Source organism: Pteropus medius, unplaced genomic scaffold (assembly GCF_902729225.1).
Source record: "Pteropus medius unplaced genomic scaffold, Ma_sr-lr_union100, whole genome shotgun sequence".
Classification (NCBI taxonomy): Eukaryota; Metazoa; Chordata; class Mammalia; order Chiroptera; family Pteropodidae; genus Pteropus; species Pteropus medius.
Genome location: NW_024346819.1, coordinates 1,113,287 through 1,123,435, shown reverse-complemented (window position 1 = coordinate 1,123,435; position 10,149 = coordinate 1,113,287). Strand labels below are relative to the sequence as shown.

At 67.7% G+C, this 10,149-nt stretch overlaps 1 protein-coding gene across 1 annotated transcript; it reads right to left on the bottom strand.

Moving 5' to 3' along the window:
* Window positions 1-2,286: 2,286 nt before the first annotated feature.
* Window positions 2,287-6,234, bottom strand: CRIP2 (cysteine rich protein 2). Its single transcript, XM_039876605.1, has 8 exons — window positions 6,091-6,234; window positions 3,671-3,765; window positions 3,498-3,555; window positions 3,078-3,218; window positions 2,932-3,000; window positions 2,759-2,853; window positions 2,459-2,516; window positions 2,287-2,376 (listed from the first exon to the last, which is right to left on the bottom strand). Exons 1-8 carry the CDS (start codon window positions 6,131-6,133, stop codon window positions 2,309-2,311), a joined length of 627 nt encoding a protein of 208 aa, XP_039732539.1. The 5' UTR covers window positions 6,134-6,234; the 3' UTR covers window positions 2,287-2,308.
* Window positions 6,235-10,149: the final 3,915 nt, after the last annotated feature.

Here is a 10,149-nt window from a genome sequence, read left to right as displayed (position 1 = left end):
CGTCACCCTCCGCCCGCAGGAAATGGGGCGCGCCCTCCCGGGCCAGACTCAGGGTGGGGGCGCTCTACGTCCAGGCATAGCCGAGCCGATCTTGCGTCCAGGAGACCGCTGCACCCCTCGCCCACGCCGGGACGGGCGGGGCCTGCCACTCACACAGGCCCTCCCTGCCCCGGCTTCGGGGACCGGCGCGCCGCCCACCTCGTCTCCTCCCCGCATAGTTTCCACTGGAGGCTCCCGAGGGAGGGGCCCAGGCTGTGCCCTCTGCAGCGTCCACCCCCCAGAAGACATGAATTTCCCATCCGACACCCCGAGCCCGCCGCGAGAGCAGCAGCTGAGTTCTCCCAGAGTGACCCCCCAACCCGGAGCCTCCGCCTAACGGGAGGCGGGGACAAGGAGGGGAGTCGTCCCAACCTCTCCTCCGAGCGCGGCGGGTGCCCCACTGGCCCAATACTCGGCCTGGGTGGGGAACTGGGGGTCCCTAGGGTACCCCCATGCAGGCCGGCCTGCCCTTCACGTTCTGGCTGCATTCCTAGGGCCAACCAGGAGGAGACGTAGGGCGCCTGGCCGGGACTTGCCAGGAGGGCGGCCTGGCATTGCGGGACACGGAGCCGCTCGCTCCACCCACCCTCCAGGGACACGGATGGCTGCTCCTCGGACAAAAGGGCTTGGCATCAGGTTCAGCGGTGTGAGCCCGCGGGCTGGAGCATGGACCGGGAGGGGCCGGGATGTCAAGGGCCGGGATGCGGGACACATGAGGAGCTGGCCGCCTATGGGGCTGGGGACATGGGCCCAGAGGTGACCAGGCCCGGATGCCCTTGGCACCAGGGAGGGCAAGGTATCTGGGGGCCTGGTGCTGGGGGGCGGGCCGGGGAGGTCTGCACGGCCTCAGCCAGGGCGCTGAGTGGAGGCGGCGGCGCGCCCTCTGGCGGACTGCCCGGGAGCGGCAGGTAAAGCCAAGGGTCTCCCAGGAGCTCCCGAGGGCTCCAGGTGGAAAGGGCAGAGCCTGGGCGGCCCGGAGAGGCCGCGAGCGACGCCGGTATCACTGCAAACGCAGACTCGGGGACTCTGGCTGAGCAGGAGCGCCCGGACAGGGGTCACTCAAGCCCTCGCCCTCAGGCCGCCACCAGTGCTGGGGCTGACCGCAAAGGCCTCCACGTCGCCGGAGCCGGAGTCCGGGCAGTGTGTGGCGGGGTGTCGGCCTGACCACACCCTTCCCCATCCAAACCCTCTGGACTTGCAGGCTCAGTCCCGGGCTGAAGCAGTCCCCACCCTGCTGAGGACCCTTCCTCCGGTCACCCGTCTTCTCTTCCTCCGCGTTACATGCCCTCTGCCACCTTCCCAAGGCTGACCCCCTCCCTCCGCCCCCCGCCCCCTCTGGGTCTCTGGTGGACCCAGGCATCTCACGGCTCTAACACCCAGCGTCAGCATGTCCCGGGGCCCAGGCTCAGTGCTATCGCTCCGGGAGTGAGCTCAGCGTAACACAGGCTCCTCCCCCCTCTAGACCCCACCCCCAGGGTGCGTCCCGCCTCCGCCTCCACCTCCACGGCCCCTCTCAGCTGCCCACCGCCCCTGCGCTGGCACCACAGCCCGGAACAAAGCCTCCCTCCCACCACCAGCAACCTTGGGAACAGGACCTACCCCACGTGGAGCTGGGCCTAAGCGTGTGGAGCACTTGTGGGTGGGACAAAGGGACCCTGTCCTGGACTCATGTCCATCCCCCAACCAGAGACACAGCGCAAGGGTCTTGCAATCCTCAAACCTTTTATTAACAGCAAAAATCTTGACAGTGGCGTGTGAACCACGTGAGGGTGGCAGGTGGGCACTTGCAAGGCAGTGTGGGAGACAGCAGAGGGCCCTGGCGGGGTGCCCCGTCCAGGGACACCGTGAGGGGTGTGGCTGTGGCCACAGTGGCAAAGGGAGATAAATAACACTGTGGGGCAGGGGTGGGACAGCAGGAGGGGAGAGTTGATGGCCACCTCGGAGTGACCCGCCCAGGGCCATGGAGATACACAGGGACACATGGGGCCACGAGACACACAGACGTAGAGACACATGGGTACAGAGCCACGAGGACACAAAAGGGGCTAGCAGGTGCTAGAACAAGGGCAGACATGGCCAGAGAAACGGGGATGGGCAGGCCTCGTCCAGAGACGGCCTGGGTGGCTTCCTCCCCATGCCCCTGGCGAAGGCCCTGGACTGGAGGGCAGGATGTGCTGGACGGGGCTGGGTAGCTGGTCATTTCCCCCCCGAGAGACAGGCAGTGGGGCCCCGGGCCAGGGGCCATGCCCCCCCGGGCAGGGCTGTGGGCCTAGGGCTGGACTTTGCCCTCAGGGTCCCTGTCGTAGATGTAGCTGCCCACGGCTCCAGTGTTCACTCCTGCGGACAGAGGCGGCCAGGGTGGTGGGGAGGGGCGGCGGGGAGAGGGGCCAGCGCCTCCCCACATCCAGGCCACACTTACCCCTGGGTCCGAAGAGTATTCCGTAGCAGGGCTTGTGGCAGTAGGGCTGACCATCGTGCTGGGGGAAGGGCTGAGGTGAGGTGGGGGTACAGACTCCTGTTTCCCCACTCCCCAGGTGGCCTCCTCTCTGTCCTCTGCCGGCCTCTCTCCCTGGGAGTCCTGGAGCTCCCAGCCCCATGACCAACCAGTCCACTTGCCTGGGGCTACCCAGCATCCGCGCGCCTGCGAGGCTGCATTCTGGCCACCAGGGGGCAGCCCCGCCGCCCCTCGGGTCGAGCCTGGCCCCGCCGCGCCCCTCACCTCCGCGTGGCCGCCCGGAGTCAGCGTCTTCCCGCAGCGCTCACAGCGCAGGCACGGCCGGTGCCAGTCCTTGCCGAGGGACGTCACCTTCTCGGCTGGGAAAGGGGGGAGACGGTCACGCGGAGGCCGCAGCGGAGCCCTCCCTCAGGTTGGGGCTGGGTGTGGTCACTCACCAAAGTAGACCCTCTTATTGCAGCGAGGACACATGTTGGGTTCGCCCGTGAACGTGGTGACACTAGAGGCTGGGGCGGGGACAGAGAGGGATCAGGGGGGGCTGGGCCGCTCCCGCGCCTCCCCCCACATCCAGAGCCCGGCCCACCTTTGCTGGGCCCCTTTGGGGGGCCACTCGCCTTGCGCTCCTCGGCTCGGGCCGCGGGGACCTCGATGGGGCCAGTGACCTGTGGTCCCTCCGCAGAGGGCTTCTCGTAGATGTAGGAGCCAGCACCTCCGATGTTCACCCCTGTGGGGTAGCAGGCGCTGCAGGGTGGGTGGCTGTGGCCAGTGGCCTTGGCGTCCACCCCCCAGGCCTCACGCCATACTGGACTTCTCCAAAACTGGCCCTCTGCAGTCCCTTCTGCTGGGTCGGGACCCTAGCCCCTGGGGGCGCCCGTGGCCTGGGGCAGCTATCTGGGAAGAGTATAGAAAGAAGGGGGGCAGGGGGACCCACAGCCCCAGGCCTCCTGTGGGCCCTGCCGCTCTGGGGCCGGAGCAGACCCCAGGCTGGGGCCCCTGGGCTCACCTTTGGGTCCGAACAGTGTAGCATAGCAAGGCTTGTGGCAAAACGGCTTCCCATCATGCTAGGCAGAGGGCAAGGGCGAGGGGTGAGGGCCACGCGCAGAGGCTCCTTGGACCCCGACCCCCAAGGTGGGGAGAACCCCGAGCCCCACAGCCCAGCCCAAGAGTGGGGCTCACCTCGGCGTGGCCCCCCGGAGTCAGCGTCTTGCCACAGCGCTCACACTTGAGGCAAAACTTGTGCCAGTCCTTGCCCAGGGAGCTCACCTTCTCAGCTGCGGACAGGAGGGGACGTCAGGGACCCCGCTGTCCCCCGGGGCCTCCGCACCCTCACTGCCCTGGGGCTGCGACCTGAAGCAGGCATCTTGTGTGGACTCCCAGCTCAGCATCACACCCACCTCATGTCCCCTCCCTCACACAAGTCTCCCAGGCAGGCCTCAAAGGAGGTGAGGGGGAGCCCTGGAGCTCCAGACCACGTGCGGGGAGGCCAGTCCCCACCCCCAGCCCCCGTGCGACCCTCAAGGGACAGGACGCCTGCCTGTCTACATTTGGCCCTGAGAGTCCCAGCCCCCTGCCTCCAGCTGCTGCTTTGGCACCCAAGGTCTGGGACCAGCTGCTGAGGGTCGGGTCCAGTGCCCTCCCCATCCCCCCACGGCCTGCGCCACCTTCCAATGGACGGAAGTGGGGGGGCCTCCCCAGGGCCACACCACAGGAAGAAAGGCCGGAGCCCAGCAGGAATTCCGGGAAGGGACCGAGCCAGCCAGCGGGGTGGGGGGAGGCAGGGTGGAGTCTGGCAGAGCCCCGAGAAGCCCCGAGAAGAAGCCGACCCTTCCCCAGGCCCCTGTTGGGGCAGGCCGGGGCTGGCTGCGTCCAAGGCGACCGGATCCCATGCCGGCCGCATCCTCTCCCAGTTCCACTGGCCAGCGGAGGCCATGGCAGCTGCCACTCAGGGCGGCCAGAACCAAGCTGCACCGCCAGCTGCAAGACGTGGCCACTCACGGGAATGACTCTCAGACCCACTGGGAGGGTTGGAAAGACAGAATTCACAGGGTCTAACGGCTCGGAAGGGAACCACCACCCCACCCGGCTACACCATTGTTGGGGACACAAAAGGCACGGTATCCTGAGATCACTCGGGGGGTCCTGGCCCCGGTTCTACTCTGCTTACACTCAGGGTGTCGGCTGCTGGAGCAGGGGATGCGGGCTGTGGCCTGGATTGGGGGGGCAGGGTCCCAGCCCCCCAGCCCCAGCAGTGCCTCTGGGCCAGGACAGACAGGAAACAGCGGGTCTGAGCCGCCGTGTTTTCTGCGGGGAGTCCATGCCACCCGAGCTGGCAGGAGCACTTTCCTAAATTGTTCAGAGGACTGTCCGCCCAGACAGAGGGTCCCGAGCTAGCCGGGTTGGGGACAAAGTCGTGGGTAGCAGGGCTGGCAGGAAGACCCCGGGACTGTCCCCCACCCTGAGCCTGACAGGCAGGAGCCCTCTCTGGGATGGGGAAAGAGGGCGGGCAGGGCTCCCAGGGCGGCAGCCGGAAGCCCCTCGGCTCCCGGCCAGGCCAGAAGCACTCCAGGCCAAATCCGGTCCCTCCGCTCTGGGAACAGCAAACAACCGTCAGCCTCCTCGTTGGCCTGTCAGCCAGGAAGCCAAGTAGCTTCCTTCACCGTGGTTCGTCCCCATCCAGGACCCTGATCACTGCCCCAGGATGACCAGGGAGCGGTGCCCTGCCTGTCCCCACCCTCTGGCTATCCTGGCTTCGGGCACTGTCTTCCCTCTGCGTGGGTCTGGTGGGGTGGTAGGTGGGCAGCGACTCTGAAGCCCTAGCAAAGTCAGGATCAGCCAGGAGGAGGGAGGAGGGGTGAGTAAGCCAGTCAACGGGCGAGCGCCAGGAGGTGCCGCCTCTGGCGGGGCGGGGGAGGGGGGGGCAGCCTGACAGAAACAAGCCCCCTCCTATGCTGCTCTCCCTTCCTGTCCCTGGCTGTTCTGACCTTGAGGAGGCAGGGGGCCTGGCCACCTGGACTTTAGTGTCCGCTCGCGCTCAAGGAGACCCGCTTGTCACCGCGCCCCACCCGTGGGAAAGTCCTGAGGGAACTGGCGCTGAGGAAGGGAGCGCGCCCGGACACGCGGGACGTAGAGGCCAAGGTCGCCCCCGCGTGGACTGAGTCCAGACAGAGCCCAGATCTGGCCCGGCCCCGCATGGGCAGAGGTTGCGGTGCGAGTTGGGGGGTCACAACAGCGACACGCCGGACCGGCCACGCGTCCACCGGGAAGGGCCGAGAAATTCAGGAGCGCGCGGCCCCGCCCCACCCCGCCCCGCCCGGCACCGCCCGGAGGACCGCGACGCTCCCGCGAACCCAGGACGTTCCCCCCACCCCGGCCTCATCCTGCGGGGTCACGCGCTCCCGCCCGGCCCCGCCGGCCGCTCGGGAGTTCGGGCGTGGCCGCTCCCGCCTCGTGGCAGCTCTCTCCTCCCGCTGCGCCCGCGTGGGCAGCGCGGCGAGCCAGGTCGGGGCCGCGCATCCCGGGGCGGCGGCCGGGCGCACGCCGGATACCGCTAGGAGCGCGGGTCTGCGGCTGGGGTCTGGCCGCGTCGGGGGACTCACCGAAGTACACCGTCTTGTCGCACTTGGGGCACTTGGAGGCCATGGTCGGTGCGCCCTGTCGGCTCGCGCCCTCCGCCCGCGCCCGTCTCCGCGTCGCCGCCGCCGCCGCGCCCGCCCCGCCCACCCGGCTGTCCGAGAGCCCATTGGTTTCGCGACCGGGGCGGGGCGTCGAAATCCCGTCCCCCGGGTCCCGCGGCCGCGAGTGGGGGAGCCGCCGGGGCGGGGGCGCACCTGCCCGGCGGGCGGGGGACGGCCGGACTTGCCTGGCGCCCCTCGGTCCCGCGCGGGAGGTGGCCTCCGCCGTGGCGCGCCCGCGCCTTGCCTGTTTCCATGGCAACGTCGGGGCGGCGGGGCGGGGCGGGGAGTGCACGGCCCCTTCGGCTGTGGGGAGTCCTGGCCGGCGGGGCCTCGGCCCGGAAGGGCGGCCCCTGGACACACAAACGAATGCCCCGACGGCGGACCCGCCCGCCGCTCCAGGCTCCGGCGCCCAGGCTCCCCCCGGGAGGACCCTACCCCCACCCTGCCGCGCTCCCTGCTTCCCTTTGTTGCTTGGTTTCTATAACAACGGCCGCGAGGCGGGATCGGAGCTGGATTCCTGGCGGGCTCCTCCACCCGGCCCAGGCCCGGTCCCGCCCCCTCCCCGCCCCACACAGTCGGTGGTGCCGAAGGCTCAGCGGGAGGAGGGCAGGGCGCCCGCCACTTCCAAAAACAGCGAGAGAAAAGCTGCTGGAAGGGGGCGGGGGCGACCGGCAGCCAGGAGACGCGCGGGACTGTGCTGGGGCGCTGAAGGCGCGCTCCCCGAGCTCTGCCCTCCAGGGGGCGGTAGGGACGGAGGAGAGAGGGGGGAAGGGACGGGGAACGCCGGACTTGCCACTGTGCCTTCTCCCTCAGCCCCCAGGATCCCTGCCGGCGCGTCACTCCTCGGGCCCCACCAGCTCAGGGCCCAGAGCCTCCCAACCGGCAGCCTCTTGGCTCCAAAGCATCCTCCGGGAGGGCCAGTCTGCTGGGACCCCACAGCCCTCCCCCAACAGGGGCTTGCGTGACCACTGCTACCCTTCCCTGCCTCCACCCCTTAGCTTGCAGGACCGGTCCTAACCGCCCCCCCTCAACCACTGGGGGTCCTGGGGGGACCTCGTCTCCTCCCTAGGGTTCCCCTTCCCATAGACCCTTCTCTGAATCCCCAGCACCCTGCTGAGCCTCAACCTGACAGGTGGACAGCCACCACCCCAGACCCAGATGACCAGGGACCCCTGTGTGTTCAAGGCTGTCTACCTCTGTCTGGTGCACCTGCCCCATCACAGGACTTGGGGCCTGGTGGCATCCCTTACTGGCTCCTGGCCTCTGGTGCCAGGTGCATCTGTGGAGCGATGAGCAAGCGTGTCCCCTGGCCTCCAGAACCCAGGCATTCCTGGCACCGGCCCTGGCCCAGCTCCTTGAGGTGGCTGTCCCCTCCTTGCACTCACAAGAGCCACTGAAGCAAATTCTCCCCAAGCCTGACTGACCAGCCTGACCAGCCCCTCTCCCTCTGCGCCCGACGCTGGCCCTGTGCCAACCAAGGGGGCCTCCCCGGACAGGGTGGCTTGCTGGGTCTCCCCACAGATCACTCTCAGCCCACTCCTGAGGCAGGCGTCGGGTGTCTCTGAATAATTCATGGCCCACTGCCCGTCACTTGGCATGGGCTGCTGTGCCCTCTCCAGCTTGGGCGTCCCGGACGCCATCCTGCTGCTGAAGTTTGCGGCACTGCTGTGGGGGCAGGGCTGGCCATCACAGGTGTCTTCCGGGAGGAAGGGCCCCTGCCCCGTCCCCCAGCCCCGCCTGGAGAGTAGATGGAGGTGGAGTGGAAGAAAGGTATCGGGCACAGGCCAGATGCCCTGGAGAGGCTTGAAGGGGCAGAAAGGCGGGGCAGATCCCCAGGCCACAGGCTCCCTCTTGCACCAGGGCGACTCCGGGCCTGGATGGAAGGGGCACTGATCAGGGGACAGAGAGCAGCAGTGTCCACCATGAGGCTACCAAGGGTGACAGAGGGAGGGGGGGCTCCCAGTGAGTAGGACTTGGGGCTGGGTACAGACAGCCAGGTTTGAAGGAAGCAGGCAGGCCGAGGTGGCCAGGCCGGGTGTGGGGGCAGTCCCTTTCCTGGGGCGACAGTGGCATGGACCCGACGGGGCACCCGTCTTCATGTGCCCTGTTCTGGCCACATCAGCAAATGACAGCAACAGGACTCTGGGCTCAGCTCTGGGGATGGACCCAAGGCTGGGCTCCAAGGGTGCAGGAGAGGGGTGGGGAGGCCAGGCAGGGGCCTTAGGTGCAGGCTTGGTAGGTCCCAAGGCCCCTCATGGACGACTCTTGCCCACCTGAGCTGGCCTATGCCCTGTGCCGGGCCTCCAAGAACAAGGCAAAGCTGGCAAGCCCAGCCCTGGGCCCCCGGGCCCTTGCTCCACAGCCTGTGCCCACTCTCCATTCCTAAGTTCCAGCCCAGACCCCAAGCAGCCCAGAGGATGCAGCCTGGGCTGGCCTACCTGGCCAGGATGGGTGGGGACTACTTGGCCAGGGCCTGAGGGGAGGCAGTAAGAAGGAAGCCCTTGGGCCTGCAAAGGAGGGGAGGGGACAAGGGTGGGCCAGGAGGGCAGGGCCAGGGGAGAGCCCAATCCCCTCGTGCCCCACCCCCTCAGTCCCTCTCAAGGTCACCGCCTGGTCTCCCAGCTGATACCACAAGTCTGTGCCGGGCAGTGGGGGCCGTGGAGAGCGGGGGCAGGGCTGCAGATTAGAGTTGGTTGGAAGGGTGCTGCAGCCACTCAGACACCCTAGCCTGTCACCAGTGGCCCATCAGGGCTGCCCAAGGGAGGCCCAGATGCCTTATCTGTCTCCAGCCAGGGAGCAGCAGCTTCTATTTTAATTCCCTGGCTGAGATGTCACACCTCACAGTGAGGGGAGCAGGAGGTAGAGCTCAGGGATGATGAAGGCCCCCACCCAGGGCCAGCTGAGTAGTGCGGCCTGAGAAGGGGCCTTCCCAGACCCCTCCCTCCAGCCACTGGCTGCCAACGCCTGTCCCGAGGGGGGCCGCCCGCGGCAGGGTTTCTGAGAACTGCCAGAGCAGCTCCCTGAAATCTGAGCAAATTCTCACATGGCAAACCCTCACCTGCTGGGCAAACCCACACCTGCTGGGCAAACCCACACCTGCTGGGCTACCTCCCGCTTTGCGCTCCCGGCAGAACCCTCGGACAGCTGGGCAGGCTCTGCCAGGCGCAGGGCAGTGGCTGGCCACCCCAGCTGTGCTGGCCGCCTCAGCAGGAAGGGAGCCACACAGCCATGGGGGCTGGGTCCCTAGCCAGGCCCAGGCCACCTGCTCCTGGGACAGACAGTCTCAGTTCCACTGTGTGAGGACCCCGAGCCCCAGTAGCCTTCTTCCCACCCCATGGGAGAGTGGTGGGCCTTGGGCCAGGCGGAGGGAGGCAGGTGTGTGGGCAGAGATGAGGGGGTAGCTGAACCCCAGCCCAGCCTGGAGACTAGGATGGCCATGGTCCACACACTGCTCAGGGGTCCACACACTGCTCAGTGGGGCTTCTCCCTGAGGGTCCCTGGGCCTGGCGCACGCAGCCACCCATCCAAGGCTGACTCCTACGATGGCTGGGGGCCGGGAGGGTGCACAGGGACAGAAGACGCGAGGAGGGCTGGTTGGTTTTTTCTTTTTGACTTTTTTTTCTTTGTTTTTTTTTAATATGAAAATTACTTGAAAAGACAAGGGGCCAACCCCACCAGGCAGCTCGGCCGGCCACTGGCTGCGCCGACCCTAACATTCCAGGTGTAAGTTACAGAGCTTAAGTTCATCTACAAAAAAAGTAATAAAAATAAAATTTAAAATGGCACCTTCAACAGAACACAACAAAACCTGCGGCCGGCCCGCTAGCCCGCAGCGCGGACACTGGGCGGCTCTCCACTCGCTCCGGCCAGAAAGTAACACAAAGCTAAACCAGCTCCCGGGCGCGGGGATGCGTGGCCGCGAGCCCCCAGGGCCCCAGGAGCAGGCGAGGGCGGGAGGGGCTACCGGAACGCGGGGGGCGG